This window comes from Neltuma alba, unplaced genomic scaffold (genome assembly GCF_004799145.2).
Source record: "Neltuma alba isolate B1F8T4 unplaced genomic scaffold, ASM479914v2 tig00011660_pilon, whole genome shotgun sequence".
Taxonomy (NCBI): Eukaryota; Viridiplantae; Streptophyta; class Magnoliopsida; order Fabales; family Fabaceae; genus Neltuma; species Neltuma alba.
Genome location: NW_021636304.1, coordinates 220,589 through 241,310, shown reverse-complemented (window position 1 = coordinate 241,310; position 20,722 = coordinate 220,589). Strand labels below are relative to the sequence as shown.

At 32.9% G+C, this 20,722-nt stretch overlaps 4 protein-coding genes across 18 annotated transcripts; all 4 read left to right on the top strand.

The window, feature by feature from the left end:
- Positions 1-2,681: 2,681 nt before the first annotated feature.
- Positions 2,682-3,977, top strand: LOC114716451 (uncharacterized). The gene is made up of 3 exons (XM_028901457.1): positions 2,682-3,066; positions 3,147-3,393; positions 3,729-3,977. The coding sequence occupies exons 1-3, from the start codon at positions 2,873-2,875 to the stop codon at positions 3,975-3,977; spliced, it is 690 nt and encodes a 229-aa protein (XP_028757290.1). The 5' UTR covers positions 2,682-2,872.
- A 2,204-nt stretch (positions 3,978-6,181) lies between these two features.
- LOC114716446 (uncharacterized) lies at positions 6,182-13,848 on the top strand. Of its 15 annotated transcripts, none has more exons than XR_003737627.1 (14): positions 6,182-6,423; positions 7,750-7,796; positions 8,346-8,448; positions 8,995-9,870; positions 10,503-10,575; positions 10,697-10,970; positions 11,063-11,142; positions 11,271-11,398; positions 11,508-11,592; positions 11,686-12,018; positions 12,747-12,867; positions 13,011-13,184; positions 13,275-13,307; positions 13,400-13,848. XR_003737627.1 is itself a non-coding variant. In XM_028901452.1 (7 exons), exons 3-7 carry the CDS (start codon positions 12,008-12,010, stop codon positions 13,484-13,486), a joined length of 426 nt encoding a protein of 141 aa, XP_028757285.1. In that variant the 5' UTR covers positions 11,150-11,398; positions 11,508-11,592; positions 11,686-12,007; the 3' UTR covers positions 13,487-13,848. The 15 variants fall into 15 exon arrangements, 1 of the variants encoding a protein (XP_028757285.1); XR_003737626.1 differs by having other exon boundaries at positions 10,476-10,575; XR_003737634.1 differs by lacking the exon at positions 10,503-10,575 and having other exon boundaries at positions 6,186-6,423; positions 8,995-9,099; positions 9,779-9,870.
- Positions 13,849-14,751: 903 nt separating this feature from the next.
- Positions 14,752-18,623, top strand: LOC114716449 (uncharacterized). The gene is made up of 6 exons (XM_028901456.1): positions 14,752-14,854; positions 15,643-15,741; positions 16,418-16,451; positions 16,539-17,464; positions 17,564-17,850; positions 17,955-18,623. Exons 1-6 carry the CDS (start codon positions 14,752-14,754, stop codon positions 18,621-18,623), a joined length of 2,118 nt encoding a protein of 705 aa, XP_028757289.1.
- Positions 18,624-18,977: 354 nt separating this feature from the next.
- On the top strand, positions 18,978-20,021 carry LOC114716448 (uncharacterized). Its single transcript, XM_028901455.1, has one exon. The coding sequence runs from the start codon at positions 18,978-18,980 to the stop codon at positions 20,019-20,021; it is 1,044 nt and encodes a 347-aa protein (XP_028757288.1).
- Positions 20,022-20,722: the final 701 nt, after the last annotated feature.

Below are 20,722 nucleotides of genomic sequence, written 5' to 3'. Positions count from 1 at the left end.
TAAAGCATTTCAACATTAGCTATCATAAGAGAACTAATCTTCTTATAAATAGGTAACCTCAACATGCAAGACCATGAAAACAAATGCAAGGAAGTTACAAATGTAAGGCCATGAAAATAGGGGTGGGAGAGCTCCTTTAGTGAACCAAAATATCCCAACCATCATCATAAATGAAGTTATAAGTGTCATTACCCCCTTTTGTCTTAGTTTCCCTTTCTTAACTAACTAATTCCAAAAGAAATTAATTACCAAAAGTCAAAATCCTCTCCATTTGAGGAGTGACACATGAGAAATTCAAATCCTCTCCATTAGGGGCTTGGCACGTGGCCAATTGTGAGCCATTTGAATTGTAAGACTCTAGTCTTGCTTTATCGGTGCACTTTGACTCCGGGTTTAATTTCTTTTCTATAATTACAGTACTTTGGCCTCTGTAATTATTTTCTATCAGATTCATAATTTATTCACCTTATTTTTATCTTTCCAAAATGCCCTCTTTGTCTCAAAAATGAATTTCCAATAATTAAATAGAAAGGAAAACTAATTTCCTTCTCTTTATTGATTTTTCCACTTTTTAAAGGAATTAGGAAAAATCTTGGATACTTGAGGGTATTCTTTTAATTCCATAATCTCTTATAATTCTTTGGGATATCATAGAAATTTCCTTGGAATTTTATCCTCCTTAAAAATATTTATTTGGAATTTTCCAAATAAAAGCCCTTAAATTAGGCTAAATTACCCTTAAATCCCTTTATAATTTCTCTAAGGGTAATTTGGTCATAAAACTAATTTTATAATCCCCTATAATTCTCAAACGATATTATTATTATTTTTTCTTAATTTTTTTTTAAGACTTGAAAATATTTTTTTATAATTATTTTTGACCAGTTTTCCTAAATTAGTCAAACTTTCACATTTAACTTGGAAAATCATAATAAATATTTTCCACCAAAATTCTTCTATTTCTCCTTGTCATTTTTGACCCTTAATTATTTAGGAATATTCGTTATTCTTAATTATCCTATTACCGGATGTAACAATTTTCATAAACTTCTTGGCCCATTCCTACACAATTTTTCATGTAAAATCCAAATATCAGATCAGATTTTACAAACTCACATTCCTTCCCATTCAATTATACTTGCCCGAATAGGTGTAGTATATGTTCCAAAAATTCTATTTTTGATTCCAATGATTTCAAACACTTTCCCTTAGCCCTATGCAAAAACACTTTTTAAACTCATTAGAATTATTAAAACACATAAAAAAAAACTCATGCCCCAAGAACAAGTCATGGCCAAATGGGGTGCTATAAAACCCTAACTTTGATTTCCTCCAAAATTCAATCCAAACATCCATTAAACATGTAATTCCAAGCTCATATTCATGGTTTCTATCATTCTCTAATGCTTTCCCAATGTGATCAAAAAATTACAGCATGCACCAAAAAAAAAAAAACAACTTGAATTTCCAGCCAAAACAAGCTTTAATCTGAACCAAGAGAAGGCTCAAACTTACCTCAATGGATCCTTGATCAAAGCTTGACATTTCCTTCTTAATTTGCATGGTTGGAGATTCTCTTCTAAGGTCAACAATTTAGTTTGGTAGCACCTCCCCTTATGGTTCTCTATTTGGCCAAATTATTGTGATTTCAGGGGGTATTTATAGACAAAAAAAATATGATCTTTCCTCCCCATCAATGGCCAAAATTTGGCTAGCAAAATGGCCATGTGGCTGCCATCCAACCCTTAAATTTTCAGATCATGCCATATGTCCAAACTCCAGAACATTCCTACTGATGTTTTGACTGAACTTGGGCTTAAATCCATTTAATTATTGGGCCACTATTTTGCAGGAAATTTTGGGCTTTTCTTGGCCCAAAATGAAGCCCAATTTAGGCCTAAAAAGGAAAAAAAAGTGGGGCCTACTCATAAATATTAATTCCAAACAAAAATGCAGTTTATTAGTTACTATTCAATTGTGACTTTTCATAATTTTTTAGGCCACCAAAATTGCATTTATTTTCATAAAAAATCCTATTTTAATATAAGGATACGATTTGGAGATTTTTAGAATTTTTTTCCACCTCAAACTATTTATTTTGAATTTTCCCCGAATAGGCCTTTGTTGGTAAATCTGTTGGAAATAAATTCCCAAAAATAAATTCATATACCTTCACAGCCTGAAATCAATTTTATAAATTCCCATAAATATTTAAATAATTAATTCATATTTTTTTCCAAAATTATTGAGGCCTCTAACTATTTAAAATAATTATTTTCCTCCCATTTTTCACTGCTTTTCCTAAAAAATCTCTGTTTTCAGGAAATTCCGAAATAATCTATTTTCATACCATTTTCACCTTTAGGCCCTTCATTGAAGTTGCAAACCTCTAATTTACCTTTTTACCATTTTCTAAGAATTTTTTTGAATTTTTCTCAAATTTTCCTGTCTTACACTTCCTAGACCATAATCAATATAAAATAAAAATGTCTTCCACTCAAGCCATTTATTATACATGGCTAAGCTTCAGCTGTAGACACAAAGTTACTGTTCACAAGGTGCTGTGGCTTGCGGGCTGCATGTAAGCCGAAGGTTAATTTGGTAGCTTAGGTGGCTTCAATTAAATGGGCCCTTAGTGTGTGTTTCTTGGGCTCCAAGTTCCAGATACAGTGGGACCTAGTCTTGGTGGGCACATTTCTCCTAGTTTTGGTGGGAAGCTTCCCAAGTGCTTTGCATCCATGAGGGGTTAAATGGGTCAGGTCGGCGGAGGAGAATCTACAAGGTGCTGTTACGGAGCAGCCAAAGGAGGCGGTTCTGGAGGATCAAAATGGCTCCAACGATCTGATTGTTGAGGATTTTGTTGTCAAAGAAGATGTTGGTATGGCTGAGGGACGCCAGCGTGAGATTGATGAATAGAGTGGTGAACTTGCGAGTTGTGAGCATGAATGTCGGCAGGCAGGTAATGGGCGTCGACAGAACTGCAGCCGCCTGGGGCTTCAGGAGGGGACCTATGAAGGAGTACGACGAGAAGATGATCATCCAGATATACAGGTCACTGATGTTGAGGTAGGCACAACAGGTTTCTATTTTGGCAAATCTGTCAACGTTAGTGCAGTTTCTCAGTATCATGGCTAAGAGGGTTTTAGAAGCACCGTTGACATAGGTTCAAACTCAGTGGAAAACCATTCGGTCACTTATCAGCACGCGGAGCTTGATGATTTTGTATTATCTATTGAAGAAAGTTCTAATAAGTTGAGACATCAATTCTGCCAGCAGTTCATATTCAGAGTACTGTCTACTCATGGAAGCCATGAAATTACTCTAGCCACTCACGATAAAGAACAGTGTGATGCCAACACAATCCCCAATTTAATGCCCTCTGGTGCTCTTCAGGTATGTCTTTCACGTATATTGTTCAGAAAGTCGTCAACCCAATGTATCTGCAGGCAGCAATACTATTAACTTGAGAGATCAAGTCAAAGTCAATGGGCTGTTAAGAGAAAGCTGAGATTACCAAAACTCAAATTCATCTCACATTTCAGCACTTGTTGAAGTTTCCTTCTCAAAATTTTTTAAAACTACGTTGCAGAAAAAGATGCTGTGACTTGTAAAATGGGCACAAATTGCTGAAGGAAGTTCAAAGAAACTGCTAGCTGCTTTTTGTTTTGAGAAATTTATGTTGTATTTTATATTTGATCTAATATATCTTTTTTTTTTTCTGTGGCAAGTTTTTATTTCTAGAACTGAGGAAATTGGAGCAACTTGCTGAAGGAAACGTTTTGGAAGCGGATTGGTTGATGGGCTTGCTTACAGAGATGATGGAGTCCATCTTTATCTGCGTTTCCCAAAACAAGAACATTCTCGGAAGTGCAGAAGAGAATACAAGTTCAGAACATGATGACCCCAAGCAGGTTTTGATCTGTCGATCCCAGGACTCTGAAGCACACTTCCTTTATCTCTTTATGATCCATGCTTGAGCCCCTTTCTTTCCCTATTCTTTTGTATGCAACAAACCCTATGATATGTGTGCGTACATTGTTGAAAGTAGCAATTGTTCAGGTGATCTTTTCTTTCATTTCATATATTTTTTGTGTAGATAAATTGTAACATAACTGGTACATTTTTGTGCAGATTCATTTCTCCATGCGGTGATTCTTCATGGGGGTATTTAAGATTACTAAGATACTGTAGCAAGTGCTGTCACTGGTGTTTATATGATGTTTTGTTGATAAAGTTCACCACTACTTTGACTTACTAGGCAAGAAGTGGTGGTCTTTTTTTTCCCCAGAATGAGTGGGTGATGACTGTCAGTAAAGGGAAAGCCTTTAAGTAAGTAGAAGTGAAGTGTTTTGTATTCCATATTTTTACGGTAGCAAACAAAATGTTTCATTCAGAATTAGCTGTGTGTATTTAAAAAGATTATTGATAGGTATAGGGATTTAATTTTGTCCAAGTGAAGTAAAAATGAAGCATCATTGGAATAGTAGATAATGGTATACTGTAAATACTTCTAATTGTAATGAACCTAATAAATGCACCAAAAATGAAGCTCCATTTGTCTTTCAATATGCTATATAAATTATAATATCACAAGATAACAATGTAGATTTTTTGCAAGAGATAATATAATCATCTAAATACTAATAATAATAATAATTATAATATCACAAGTGAAGTAAAAATGAAGCATCAATGGAATAGTACATAATGGTATATTGTAAATGCCCCTAATTGTAATGAACCTAATAAATGTACCAAAAATGAAGCTTCATTTATCTTTCAATATGCTATATAAATTATAATATCACAAGATAACAATGTAGATTTTTTGCGAGAGATAATATAATCATCTAAATACTAATAATAATTATTATTATAATATCACAAGTGAAGTAAAAATGAAGCATCAATGGAATAGTAGATAATGGTATACTGTAAATACTCCTAATTGTAATGAACCTAATAAATGTACCAAAATGAAGCTCCATTTATCTTTCAATCCGCCATATAAATTATAATATCACAAGATAACAACATAGATTTTTTTGCGAGAGATAATATAATAATCTAAATACTAATAATAATAATTATTATAATATCACAAGATAACAACTCATATTTTTTTGCGAGAGATAACATAATAATCTAAACACTACTAATAATAACAATTATAAAGAGAGACAATAAAAGAGTCATTTAGAAAAGTATAAATTTGTTATAATTTATAATTAGTGGAAAATGTTTATTCATATTTTATATTTTATAATTATTTATTTTACAACAACAGAAAGGTATAAATTTTGACCAAATTACACAATATATCTATCTTGATGATTTGGTCTAATATGGTTGGAAAAAAAAAAGGGTCGTCTATTTTCCATTCTATAAGAATCTATTTATTTGGAATCTATCATTCAATAAAAGTAATTTAAAGAGGTTTATTGTAAAAATAATTTGGTCTAATATATCTATTTATTTGGAATCTATCATCTAGTAGAAAAAAGAATATATACCCTTGCAAATATTGTTTCATTTTTTTACGGTAACAAACATAATGTTTCGTTCAGAATTGGTTGTGTATTTAAAAAGATTATTGACAAGTATAAGGATTTAATTTTGTCCAAGTGAAGTAAAAATGAAATATCAACGGAATAGTAGATAATGGTATACTCTGAATACTCCTAATTGTAATAAACTTAATAAATGTACCAAAAATGAAGCTTCATTTATCTTTCAATATGCCATATAAATTACAATATCATAGGATAACAACACAGATTTTTTGCTAGGAATAACATAATAATCTAAATACTAATTATTATTATTATTATAAGATCACAAGATAACAACGCAGATTTTTTACAAGAGATAACATAATAAATAATCTAAATACTAATTATAATTATTATTATAATATCACAAGATAACAACTCAGGTTTTTTTTTTTGCAAGAGATAACATGATAATCTAAACACTAATAATAATAACAAACAATAGAACAAGGCAGGTTTTTTGTGACAGATAACATAATAATCTAAATACTAATGATAATAATAATTATAATATCATAAGAAGCCAACGGAGATTTTTTGTGAGACCTAAATGCTAATAATATTATAATAGGGTCACTATATGGAAGTGAACAATAGGGCATTTTTGTCAGCAAGATCTGATTTTTCCTCAGGATTACTTTCCAACCACAAATCCTAAATGAAGCCCTAATTCCTCTGGATCGGGTAGTTTGACAGCTTCATGTTCTTCTTCAGCATCCATCATCATCGATATGTTTGGTTAACGCAACGGAATCTTAGTTCGATGACGTTTCTTATGTGGCAGTATCTTCATGTATGTGTGGCATTAGAGATTTTGAACAAGAAAAGGCTGCTGATGGTCAGTCGGCACCTTCACGCGTATGTAATCACGGTATGAGCGGACGATGTTACAGTAGTAGTTTGTGTACAGTAAATGGTGATCATCTGCAAGCTCGCAATCTGTGTTGTCAAAACCATATAGGCGAATTAAACCATACAGACACCTGAATAGAAAATACCTTGAATCATACCATCTGTACATGCCAACGATCGCTTTTCCTCTTTCAGCCGTGCGGATATTGACTCTGGAATTTATGTCGTCGAAGTTTTGTACCACAATCAAAGGACCACAATTGATGGTGAGGGTTAAGACATGATTTTTTTCCCAATAAGACAAGACTGAAAAGAAGGTATCATCCATTAGGTAGGTGAATTTGGTCGTCATCCTTATGAGGTCATAAAGTGGTTGTTGGGGGGTAGTAATGGTGTAAATGGCCAAGTGTTTGTGCTATTAATAAGCAATGTTCTGTTTTTTTTTTTTGTCAATAATAAGCAATGTTCTAAGCGCATGAGTTGCTGTAGTGGAAGTTGAAGTAACTATTGGTGACTAAGGTAAGATAATATTGGGTGTAGTTGCATTTGGATTGTGAAGTGAAGTTTCCTTGGTTAAGTTTGGGCTAGATGGTTTCATCTATAACAGTGAGGTGAACTTGTCATGCCGTAATTTGATTTTGATAGTATTTCTTTGCATTACAGAAAGCTATCTCTAAGGTTAGTGGGTTGCTTTTAGCTTTTTAATTTGTACACAAGCTATTACCTTTTATACGTTTAAGGTATGTGGGCATTGGATATAGGTACCTATATACTTTTTTGTTACCATTTTTGTTACACTTTGTCTACCTATATAACTATATTTTTTATTTACGCTGATCTATGTGCCTATGGCTAGACACTTGGTTCAGTGGTTTATTCTTATAGTCAAATGTATTTGGAAAAAGTTGATGTCAGAGGTAAAAGTATGTTTGCTCTTCTTGAGAAATGGAGGATTTTCTATGTATTACAATGATCATTCCTAATAAAGGAGTCTTTGATTGAGAGTGTCATTTACCCATCCCAATGTGGAATCTATTTCTTGCATAAAGCTGATTATTTATTTAGTCATGTGGTATCAACGGTTTATGGAATTTTTCTGCTGTGATTCATTTTTATGCAGTCTTAAATATTATAAATCGAAGAGACACAATATTTGGTTTAAGTTTTTCCTATGTTGCGATGTTTCCATGTAGTTTGTTTTTTTTTTTTTGCTTTGTGTATACAATTTCCTCAATGAAAGAACAATAATGTTTGATGCTTGGTTCCTTTTTTGTATGTTCTATCTAAAGTGGTGTTTTTATGTCTTTGTTTTGCTGATAGTAGTATATCATTTATTGTCATGCAGGTTGAAGCATTTCTTTGGGTTCAAGCAAACTTCAAACTCTGCAAGATGTAAATTTTATTGACCCCGTTAGTGGGAAGTTTTACTAATTTCATTAAATCTGGAGAAGTGTGGATTGACTGTTGTGTAAATAATTCCTCTCCTACGGCTTTTATGAGCTTTCCTTAAATGATGCTGCTGGATATTTACAAAAACCAATAGATATTTCATGTGAAGTATATCTCTTGTCTTTTCTTATTTATCTTGCATCGTGTTAAGCAAGGTAGATGCAATTTTGACTGTCCTTTCTGGCTAATGTTTCATTTTGTTTTGATGTTGAATTAAGTGAGTCTTCGTTCAACATGTAGGGTGCATTATAGGTAACTTATTCTATGGCAATGACTGTGTGTAGTCTAGGGTTCTATCTTTTTTTGTTTAATGTTTTCATGAGTTATATTCTCTATAGCTTTTCATTTGTTGGTCAAATATGTGAGGTAATTGTCAGCATAAAAGGTCTGTCATACAATGAATGAGAGTTTCTTATTTTGTGCTACTTCTATTCTCTCACATATGTCAATACTTAAAGTCAAGTTTCTATTTACATTCAGATTCTCATCCAGATGTACAGGTCGTTGATGTTGAGGTAGGCACACTTAGTGCTCGACGATGCCCCCAACGTATGTCTGCTCTTCTTGAGAAATGGAGGATTCTCTATATGTTACAGTGAGAGTGTTGTTTTCTTCCAACACCACTTAGCATTTTTTTGATCGTGTTTATTGTGTCTATAATTTATTATCTTAGTCTACGTGAGATTCATTATATTAAACTTTGTTTGACCATGAAGCAAGGTTTGCATTAGTTAGTCAGCATATTTTCCCCAGGTTTTATACTTACCAAGTAATATTATCATATTAGTTTATTAGATATATTGTCAAGCTTACCAAATGTTATTTATTGCTGCTATTTCTTGTATAAAGCTGATTATTTATTTAGTCATATGGTATCAACGGCTGATGGAATTTTTCTTTTGTGATTCATTTTTATGCAGTGTTAAAGATTATAAATTGAAGAGACACATTATTTGGTTTGAGTTTTTCGTACTTTGTGATGTTTCCACATAGTTTTTTTTTTTTTGCTCTGTTTATTCAATTTCTGCAATGAAGGAACAACAATGTTTGATGCTTGGTCCCTTTTTTGTATGTTCTATCTAAAGTAGTATTTTTATGTATTTGTTTTGCTGATAGTAGTACATCATTTATTGTCAAGCAGGATGAAGCGTTTCTTTAGGTTCAAGCAAACTTCAAGCTATGCAAGATGTACATTGTGTTGACCCTGTAAGTGGGAGGTTTTACTAATTTTATTAAATCTGGAGAAGTGTGGATTGACTGTTGTGTAAATACTTCCTCTCCATACGGCTTTTATGAGTTTTCCTTAAATGATGTTGCTGGATATTTACAGAAACCAACAGATATTTCATTTATCTTGCATCGTGTTGAGCAAGGCAGATGCAATTTTTACTGTTTTTTCTAGCTGCTGTTTCATTTTGTTTTGATGTTGAATTAAGTGGGTCTTCGTTCAACCTGTAGAATGCATTATAGGTAACTTATTCTGTGACAATGACTGTGTGTAGTCTAGGGTTCTATCTTTTTTTGTTTAATGTTTTCATGAGTTATATTTTCTATAGCTTTTCATTTGTTGGTCAAATATGTGAGGTCATTGTCAGCACAAAAGGTATGTCATACAATAAATGAGAGTTTCTTAATGAATGAAATATGTTTAGTTTAATTAAATAAAAGTTGATCACTTATTAATGAGTAATAAAATAATGAATGATGAAATAATGAATTGATTAACAAAATACTCCTTTTCAGTTGCTTGTTCAATGGGGTTTGATATGTTTCTTTCTGGAGACTATTCAAGAAATCATTCGCCTTTCACACGTAAATGACGAGTTCATTTGCTGTTTCAGTGGCTTTGATGATTTCCTGGACTTATGCGAGTACAATCTCTCTACTAACCAGCATTTTGTTTCACTTGATCTGCAACTTGCAAGTTATCCACTTCAATGATAATGGGAAGCTCATACAAAGGGATGCTAATGTGCTCATTTTCATGGAGGAGCACATTCGGTTACGCTATCAGATGGTAAATAACTCACTAGAATAGCAAACCATTTAAATTCTTTACATTTTAATTCCTTTGAAAGTGATATAGAATCTTTGGAATTCAACTGATGCCTACGAGTAGTCAAATTGCTTCTTACATGTCCTTGCATCACAAGAGACAAGCCTTTGGTAAGTAACTTAACCACATCATAAGTAATAGTTAATTTAATTTCTAATACTCAATCAATAATCAGTAATTATTTATTAGTCATGACTTATTCATTTATTCCATATTTACTTGGCTGTCCTATTTGGTAGAATGGGCCGAAATATTGCTCCATTAAGCCCAAGATCATAACTATTGCAAACTCTCAAGAATAACACCCTAGCTTGCTTGGACATAAAGTCATCCTTATCTAATTTGAAATCTATCATCCTTATCTAATTTGAATCTTTCTCCCGCCAAATGTTCATTCATTATCACTATTTAAGTTCCTCCCACAATGGCCAATCAGTAGGTTTCCCTTACTTTCTTTCTTCCTATCAACTTGCTAGAACACTTCTTCCTCATTTTTCAATTATCAATATCAATTCCGTGATGGCTTCCATCTCTTTGCTTGATGAGATTAATGACCAAACTGATAGGTAGACTATTCTGGTGAGGGTTTTTAGGAGATGGTTTGTATATTCCAAGGGAGCTCCAAAAGAATTGTATTGTATCTCCATGGTGCTGATGGACTCTAAGGTTTTACAAACTTATTCATATGCTATGTGCTATGTTCATTTAGGAACTTCATATTATATTTATATTCTGAAATATGAAATATGTTTGATCATAGTGATTGATTTCTCTTTTTGTGTCACAGGGACATAAGATGCAGGCAAATGTGATGCCCAGGAGTTTGCATGACAAATATTCTGAATCCCTTGAGGAAGGAAAGATATATTTAATAGCCAACATTGAAGTCACAAAGAATGAAGGGCAATACAAACCAACAAGGCATCCTTATAAAATCTCATTCAATCAGTTTACCTATGTGCAAGAACAAGATGGCAATATTCCATTATATTCATATGATTTCTTCCCTGTTGTTGACATACTTAAGGTTGATCCGAAGAAGCTAATAGGGTACTTAGTGGGTAAGTGATGTGAAACTATAGAGATCTTCTTTTATAAGACACATGGATTGGATTGTATGTGGATATTATACTAAGTTCAAAATGTGATGCAGATGTTATAGCTTTTGTGAACTCGGTGGGAAACTTAGAAGAATATAGGAGGGACAATGAGACAAAGCATAAGATTTGCATGGTTCTCTCAAATGCTGAGTACATCACCCTACATTATGGAATATCATTTTGACACATGATATCATTTGTCTTATATCTCACATATTATGGTATTGTATGCTTATTGATGATGGAATTATCTTAACTCAGTGATAGGGAAGTTGAGTGTGTCCTGTATGAGCAATGCTCGAAGGATGCTTACTTGGCTCATGTCCACACTATAGATTCCCCTGTGGTTATGCTCCTTAGTTATGCCAAGATTGGGTTTTCTGAGGATGGTATTACTATTGACCTAAAAAATGTTGTAATGAAATTTGATATTATGATTATTTTGTATATAATTTTTATGCATGTCACTAATAGACGTTACTGTGTATCTATGTTTAGGTAGACCTCAGGTTTCTAACTCTTTCAGCGTAACCAGAATTTTTTTTAAGCCTCCTATTAAAGAGGTGGCAGACCTTCTTGCTAGGTTAGTCTCTTTGTCCATAATATAGGTGTTTTTTTTTTCATTTTTTTAGTTCCATCATCAATGTAATGTCGTCATTTTTCTATTACTTTGCAGTGCTAAGGGCAAATCATCACCTATTAGTGTTTTATCCAGTTAGCTTATGCCTTCAAGTCAAGCATCTGCATCAACCATATCTCGCAAGGATAATAAGATTTTGATATGCAATATTCCAAACCAGAAAATTGTCTGTCTTGCCATTAGAATGCATTGCATTTTATTCTAATATGGATATTATAATCTGAATCATTCTATGTTAATAGGGTGAATACTTTGTGATCAGCTGCACTGTGTTGAAGCATGAAACACGATATGGATGGACCTATGATGGGTGTGCTAAGTGTGCAACAAAACCAACAGATAGTAATGGCATCCTTTTATGCTCTGGGTGTAAGAAAACACCTGACTCTATTAAGCCAAAGTATATGTTCTTGGCTCTCTATCTCAGAAATTAATTTAATTATAAAATCTGGAATTTGGGTTATTGATTATTAATGGTTAATAACTTATTCTTTTCGATTCATAATAATTATTTCTTAGTATCTATTATTTTTTATAATGCACTGGTAGCTATTATTCTTTTTAAATTCTTTTTAACCTATATTATTTATTGTTTAGTTATTTGTTACTATCTATTAATATTTATGTGTTAAATTATTCATTATTAACATTTGTAATTAGTTTTCATGAATTATTAATTATTAATATCAATAATAAGTAATAATTAATGAATGATAATTAATAGGCAGGCATTAAATATTAATTATTAATTAGCTACTACATTATTATTAGTAATATTTGTAATATTAATAGTATTTCCAAATTCGGATTACTAATTCATCAATTGTAATCATATAATCATTACTGATTGGTTCTTGAATTGTAATTACATTTTATCGATTTAAAAATTGTTATTCACATCAATTATTAACATTTACCTGCTACTTAACTAATTGATATTGCATGCATAAATTAGTAATACTAATAATTAGTAATAAATAACAAGCAATAAAAAATGAACAAATAATATCTACAAGTTTATAATACTATTTATGGATACATAATACTTACAAAGTAAGAGTCAATCAATGCAAGTAGTAATCCTTGATGTGTTTCAGGTTAAAGGTGCATTACACTGTTATGGATGACTCTGGGAGTGCTTCTGTTGTTTTTTGGGATAACCTTACTGTTCAATTGGTCGAGAAGACTGCTGCAGAGTTAAACGTCATTGTGGACAATGTAATTATTTTTGTGTCCATAATATATGCTATTGTGAATTCATTCTATGTCCAATACAAGCTCATAACTAAAATTACTAAATGTTTTTTCTTCATCTTATAAGTGCTATTCTATCCTGATGAATTATGTCTGTTGTATGACAGAACAAAAACCTATATGGGATTCCAAAAGAACTGGAAAATTTAATTGGGAAGAAGATGATGCTTAAGATGAAGCTGAATGATTATAATGCTAGGCATTCAAGCTCAAGTATTAGTGTGTCTAGCTACACAATTTGTGAAGATTTGATTGAACAGTTTATGCAAGCTTCAAATGAGGTAATGGTTCATATGAATCTATGTAGTTCATGCTTTATGTTGTTGTTTTGAAATTTTCAAATATCAAGTTTGATGTGGTTGTGATGGCAGGATGAATTGATTGGATCCATCAATGCTAAGAAGGTTATGAATGTGACCTTATTTTCTGAAGTCTTTGCTCTTCATCTTATTGAATTTGTTAGAATATGTTGACATAGTTAATTTTTTATTTTCAGGATGGAAACTCTGTTTTTGATTTCCCTAACCAAGAGGGTAATGGTGATGGTGAGAAGGTTGAGAACCTCAATCCGCCTTCTACTTAGTACATACCACCCAGTGTTGATTTAACTATTTATGAAACTTCACCTTCAATACCTATACCAGCATCCAAAGGGAAACGTAGGGTTCTTGGAAAACGGAATGCTACCTCTAGTGAGTCGATAATTGCAACACCTTTTATTAGAAATTCTGGAGAGCACAGGAACATGAAGGTTATTAAACAAGAGAAGTAGAGAAAGTGATCTTACTGCTAGACGTTTGTTATTTTCAATATTTTGAAGCCTTTAATGTGTTGTGTTGTGTTTTTATGTTGAGTTCAAGCTTTCTTAGTTCTTAGTTTATGTATCTTTTCTTCAATCAATTTAAGATGTTTTCCAATTTTAATGAAGAGTATTATTGCTTTTAATTTGAGTTCGATATCAATTTTTATAAAGGTTCTTAATGCTCTTAATATTATTGCTTTTTATAATATGAAAAAAAAATTAATGTAATTGCACTGTACATGATCATGCAAATATAGGATCACATTACATAACTCAATTAAGAGGAGAGGATATTAAAGTTGATCAATAGGATTCGACAAAGATTGAAAATATTCCATAGTCCCACAATTAGATTATCATTTCGGCAGCATTGTTCCTTCAATTTAGATGACCATTGTAGTTAAGGGTTGAAAATTAAGCGCTCGTGTCATATTTACTAATGTTGACATTGAGTAATATTAATTAATTACTACATTTAAGATTGGTTGCAATTGTTATGTGTTAATTAGTAAAAAGTTAAATAGTAAAGTATTCATATTCATTATTTAATTATTTAATTATTAATTGAATAAATAAGAAAATAGGTTGACCAAATAACAGTTCCTTTTCATATACCCTTCTACTATTATTCATCTACCTCTATTTAATCAAATTATTTTAGAAAGCCTATTTTCATGAGTTTATTTGTCTACCTAAATTTAAGCCCAGTGTTCCACATAAGCCATACCTCATTTATCTACCCAAATTATCCTTCATTGATATCCATTCATTTTCCAAATTTCAATTTCTTGAACAGTGGCATTAATACTATGCGAACTTCAACAGATGCTACTTATGGCTCACTCATCACACGTCATCACTGATTAATTGGTCTTCAAGGAATAGTAATAAGAAGAATGAAACAAATAAGTGAATGAAGAATGAAACAAATAAGTGAATTTTTCCCATAAAAGCCAAGTAAGCTAGTATCTGACCTTTATCTCAAACTTTTGTAGTTGAAGGAGCACATTAATATCTCGCTTGGGGGGCATCTCCTCATGGATAATATGGAGCCATCACCTGATGAGAACGGTTCTACATGTAAGCGAAGGAGACGTAAGAGACCTTCACCATCTACAAAATCCCCTTCTATCCGTAGGACCAGCACAGGTAATAATCTTATACATCAATTTGTTTTGTTTCTATCTATATCTACTACTTCCCATGCTTATAATTATAATTGCATCGTTTGTTTTCTTATCTTGCCTTGACATAGATGCGAACTCTTTAACGTCACCAACGTCTAAAGAAAATGAGCAGCCTCCATTATCTTTAAATAGATACACTCAACCATCAGAAGTTTTCACTTCAGATATCAATCATCATCTGCACAAACAGCAAAATAGTAGACCTGTTTTGCATGATATCACAAGCGTTGCATTAAATCTGTCAAATTGTTTTGCAGTTAGTAATCCTCCAGGTGCAGGCACTTATAATATTCTTACTCACCATTCATTTAGTATGAATTGAAAGGTTTAGTGCTTTTTTTTTTTGCAACAGTATCAAGTTCTAAGAAGAAGAAAATGTCTACAAAAGATCTTGCCCATCAAAATATACCACTATTTGGTGACCACGGTTTTAAGAGAATAAGTGCTAGGTTGAGGGGTTTATCGATTAATGATGCCAACACAAGGAGTAATATTCAGTTAAGTATCAATGTACATGATAGAATATGCAGTCATTCTCAATTACAATGTGATGAGCCATCGAAGAAACTTGTCCGAAGAAAAAATACACGTAACAGTAATGCTTCAACTATCACACATCCATCCCAAGCGTTACATGAAACTTATCCAATTGGTTGGTATTATTTATGTCTTTCATATCTCTATAAGCCTATATAATTTCAATGGCAAAGTTTCTTACATAATGTCAATATTTCTTAATTTTCATAGTAGACAATGCAGATGTGGACTACCGGGACATTCATTTCAGTTTCGTTTCAAGCGATAATGAATATAGTGAGAGTAGGGAGAGTATTACAGATATAATGGGAGGTAAAACCCTTAGCATTAATTCAATTAATCACATCCATAATTTTCTAATGCACTTACATCTTATTTGCTATGTGACTTAGATGATGTCAACTCTAGACCAGTTGTAGAGATCACACCTTCCAATGAAATAGCAGATCCAGCTTACAATTTTAAGGAATAGTTAGTAGGTAACTTTCATTTTTCCCTATAGCGATTAGTAAAAGTATGAAATTATTTATTGCTTATTGTAATATTGCTTACTGTAATATCTTTTGTTGATCACAGAGTATGTAGACGAAGGTGATCTTATGCATTTATGTAAATATTGTGGAGCAATATTTTGGTATAATGAAAGGGCTAAAAAGGATGGAAAAAAAAGGAATGCTAATACTTTTTCCTTATGTTGCATGCAAGGAAAAGTTCTATTACCACCTATGAAATCACCTCCCCTTTTGTTGAATAAACTTTTCTTTGAAAAGGACTCCAATAAATCTAAGAACTTTTTTTCAAATATACGACAATATAATAACATGTTTTCGTTCACCTCAATGGGAGGAAAGATTGATCATGGCTTGAATTTTGGTGGAGGCCCATATGCATTCTCTCTGTTTGGAATGAATTATCATAGTATTGGGAGTTTGCTGCCAATGGAAGGCTCTAAAACTTGTGTATTCACAGCTTTATATTTTTGACACAGAAAATGAAGTGCCCAATAGGATTGCTGCTGTGAGGTAACACATAATTTATTTCTTTCCTAGATAATCTTAATGGTATAAGTAGTTACTTTTTGGTGATGTTATTTCATTATTGATTTGCAGTAAACATCAAAGAGATTCTACAATTGATCCAGCCCTTGCCTATGAAATTAAATTGATGCTTGATGAAGTTAATCCATATGTAAAGCAGTACCATCATGTAGCTTCAATTATAAATCGAGATAACTATGCTACGCTGAAGTTATGCTTAATTAGTTCAAGATATCATGATGGCCGCATATACAACATGCCTTCTACTTCTGAAGTTGCAGCTTTGATTGTTAGTGATATTGATAACAGTTACAATGTCAGAGATATTATTGTGGAGTACCAATCTGGAATTCCCAAACGCATTAATGAGCTACATGCATGTTATTTACCTCTTCAATATCCTTCACTATTCCCATATGGAGAAGATGGATATAGAGATGATATTGAGCACAGAGAAGAGACATTAAGTGCCACAAAGAAAAAGAAAAGGCTAAGCATGAGAGAATTCTTTTCATATAGGTTGATGACACGTGAACTTGAGCTTTCCGTCTTATTACATGCCACAAGGTTACTTCAACAGTTCATAGTTGATGGGTACACAATGATTGAATCTCAAAGATTACTTTGGATTAGGACACATCAAAAAGAGCTTAGAGTTGAGTTGTATAGAGGTCTTACTGATGCAGTACTTAGAGGTAAAACGGATGCGTCTGCTATTAGGAAAAGAATAATACTAACTTCCTCTTTCACTGGAGGAGCAAGGTACATGATACAAAATTACCAAGATGCTATGGCCTTATGCAGGTGGGCAGGATATCCTGATATATTTTTAACTTTCACTTGCAATCCAGCTTGGCCAGAAATCAAGAGATTTTGTCAAAAACAATCTTTGCAACCTTCAGATAGGCCTAACATCTTATGTAGGGTTTTTAAGATGAAGTTGCATTCTCTTCTCAAGACAATAAAAGAGAAGAGAATTTTTGGCTCTGTACGTGCAGGTAATATGAAGTCATTTCTTTTTGTAATTATATTGTTGTCAATTAGTGATGCCATCTTTTATATTTATTTTGTGCTAATACTTATGGTTTAACATGTAGAGGTATATATAGTGGAATTTCAAAAGCGAGGGTTGCCACATGCACACATTCTCCTTTTTCTTGAACCAGAAGACAAAATCAACAATACTGAACGTATAGATGAAGTCATATCTGCTGAAATTCCTGACAAAGAGTCTTCACCTATATTATATGATTTGGTCCAAACATATATGTTTCATGGTCTATGTGGGGCAAACAATCCAAAATCTCCATGCATGAAGGATAAGAAATGCACAAAATATTTCCCCAAAAGAGATTCGCTCAACAAACTACCTTGGATGATGAAGGTTATCCTACTTATCATAGGCGAGATGATGGGAGGCAAATAGAAGTTAAAGGTATAGCCCTTGATAATCGATTTGTTGTCCCATATAATCCAACATTATTGCAGATGTTCCAAGCACACATTAATGTGGAGAAATGCAATCAATCAACTTCAATTAAGTATTTATTTAAGTACATCAGTAAGGGAAATGATAGAGTTGTTGCTGGAATATTTGACAATAGTAGGAACCACGACGCTACAGGTTTCATTGATGAGATACAACAATACTATAGTTGTAGGTACATATCTGCATGTGAAAGTGCTTGGCGTATTTTTGGGTTTCAAATTCATCATAGATATCCAGCAGTAGAGAGGTTGAGCTTCCACTTACCAAATCAACAGTTTATTATTTACTCTAACTCTGATGATGTTACGGATTTATTGGATAAGCCAAGAGTTGCTGAGTTACAATTTCTAGCATGGATGAAATTTAATTCTAGGGGTGGGCTTGCTGCTACATTAACTTATGCTGAATTTCCTAATCATTTTGTGTACCAAAAAAATAAAAGGCAATGGAAGGAGAGAAAAAAAGGATTTGCTGTTGGTAGGATAAACCATGTATCAGCTTCAGTTGGAGAACTGTACTACTTACGAATCTTACTCACCAAAGTTAAGGGGCCTTCGTCTTTTGAAGATATTAGAACAGTAGATGGGGTTATCCATCCAACTTTTAGGGCAGCATGTCTGGCACTTGGTTTATTAGATGATGATGCTGAATATATATCAGGAATCTAAGAAGTAGCAGTTTGGGCATTTGGTAGGTCATTGTGTAAATTTTTTATCTCTATGCTTTTATGTTGTTGTTTGCATCGACCAAAGAAAGTATGGAGTGATTGTTCAAAGTTATTGTCAGAAGATTTAATGTATATACCCTGCCGTGACCCAAATTTCTCAAGTAAGTTTCATCTTCACTTTTGGAAGAATATTATTTTCTTTATTATTATCTAATACTAAATTCTATTATCATTCATTACAGATGTCAGCATTTCACCCGTAGAGAAAGAACGTGTTGCACTTATGGATATTGATGCTTTACTTCGTTAAAATGGAAAAAGCATCCATGACTTCCCTTCTTTGCCAATTCCAGGTATGTCAGCACCTATAGATGTTGGAAACAACTTGATTATGCAGGAGTTATCTTACGACATAAATGTTTTACAAGCTGAAGCAGATAAGTTAATTCCTTCATTAACTAATGAGCAAAAAAGCATATTTGACAAGGTCATGTCTACTGTATCAAATGATAATGGAGGTTTCTTTTTTGTTTATGGATTTGGTGGGATAGGGAAGACGTTCCTATGGAATGCATTGACATCATCGTTACGAGCACAAAGCAAAATTGTACTTATTATTGCATCAAGTGGTATTGCTGCTACATTACTACCTTCTGGAAGGACAGCTCACTCGAGGTTTGCAATCCCTATTCAAGTTAATGAAACCTCAATGTGCTCTATTAGTCAGGGTTCTCCGTTGGCAAAATTACTTGAATGCACTAAGCTCATTATTTGTAATGAAGCTTTGATGGTGCAACGTTATTGCATTGAAGCATTTGATCATTCACTGAAGGATCTAATCCATTCAAATCTTCCATTTAGAGCGAAATGCATAATAATGGGAGGTGATTTTCGTCAAATACTTCCTGTGGTTCCAAAAGGTTCAAGAGCAAGTGTCGTTAATGCATGTATATGTTCCTCATATTTGTGGAGTAGTTGTACAATTTTCACCTTAACAAAAAACATGCGATTGACAACGTTGGGAAGTGAAGAAGATAAGAAGAAACTAGAGTGGTTTTCCAAATGGCTATTAGATGTTGGTGATGGCAAGTTAGGGGAGCCAAATGACGGTACTACTGACATTGAAGTGCCTAAAGCACTGTTAGTGAATGATTATGAAGATACAATTGAAGGTATTGTCTCAGTAATTTATGGTGATGTCATTGCAAACCTGTCAAACAATGAATACTTCAATGATAGGGCTATACTTGCACCAACAATCGAAATGGTTGACAAGATCAATCAATACATGTGCTCTCTTTTGCCCGGTGAAGCCCATGAGTTCTTCAGTTCAGATTCAGTGTGCCAGGCTTCGAATCAAAGGACAGCTTTGACAATCTATACACTACTAAATTTCTGAACACTATTAGTAGCTCTGGATTGCCACCACATAAGCTAATGTTGAAAGTTGGATCACCAATTATATTGCTGAGGAATATAGATCAAGCAGAAGGACTATGTAATGGTACACGACTTCGTATTACAAAGCTAGGCAAGACTGTTATTGAGGCAATTACATTGAATGGTTCAAAACCAAATCAAAAGGTTTTGATTCATCGAATGGACATGAACCCATCAGAAAGTAAATGGCCTTTCAAGATGAAGAGAAGACAGTTCCCTATTACTTTGTCCTTTGCAATGACCATCAATAAGAGTCAAGGTCAGTCATTACATTATGTTGGAGTACACTTACAAAAGCCTGTGTTCACTAATGGTCAACTATATGTGGCACTATCAAGAGTCAAATGCATGGATGGTTTGAAAATTGTTCTTCCAAGTAGTGTATCTACAAGTGAGAAGACCACAAAAAACATTGTGTATAAGGAGATATTTAGCAACTTATAACTTGATGTTGTTGTAATGTGTGAAAATTCTAGTTGTTGACATGATTTATTGTTTTTTTAATGTATTCACTCACTGTATGTTCATTATGTTTAATTAAAAGTGTTGCTAATATTGTTTATTAATTGCTTGCCCCCTAGAAACATTAATGTATAATTAAAAATTAGATTGAAGTGTTTCTACGTATAATTAAAAATTAGATTGAAGTGTTTCTATGTA

Coding starts and splice junctions, on each gene's coding strand:
- LOC114716449 (XM_028901456.1), top strand. CDS start 14,752: ATGGAGCCATCACCTGATGAGAACGGTTCTACATGTAAGCGAAGGAGA. Junction 17,465..17,563: donor TTTTGGCTCTGTACGTGCAG/GTAATATGAAGT, acceptor TTTAACATGTAG/AGGTATATATAGTGGAATTT. Junction 17,851..17,954: donor AACTACCTTGGATGATGAAG/GTTATCCTACTT, acceptor ACATTATTGCAG/ATGTTCCAAGCACACATTAA.
- LOC114716448 (XM_028901455.1), top strand. CDS start 18,978: ATGTCAGCACCTATAGATGTTGGAAACAACTTGATTATGCAGGAGTTA.
- LOC114716446 (XM_028901452.1), top strand. Junction 12,868..13,010: donor TAAACGTCATTGTGGACAAT/GTAATTATTTTT, acceptor GTTGTATGACAG/AACAAAAACCTATATGGGAT. Junction 13,308..13,399: donor GATCCATCAATGCTAAGAAG/GTTATGAATGTG, acceptor TTTTATTTTCAG/GATGGAAACTCTGTTTTTGA.
- LOC114716451 (XM_028901457.1), top strand. CDS start 2,873: ATGTTGGTATGGCTGAGGGACGCCAGCGTGAGATTGATGAATAGAGTG. Junction 3,067..3,146: donor TACAGGTCACTGATGTTGAG/GTAGGCACAACA, acceptor AGAGGGTTTTAG/AAGCACCGTTGACATAGGTT. Junction 3,394..3,728: donor TGCCCTCTGGTGCTCTTCAG/GTATGTCTTTCA, acceptor TTCTGTGGCAAG/TTTTTATTTCTAGAACTGAG.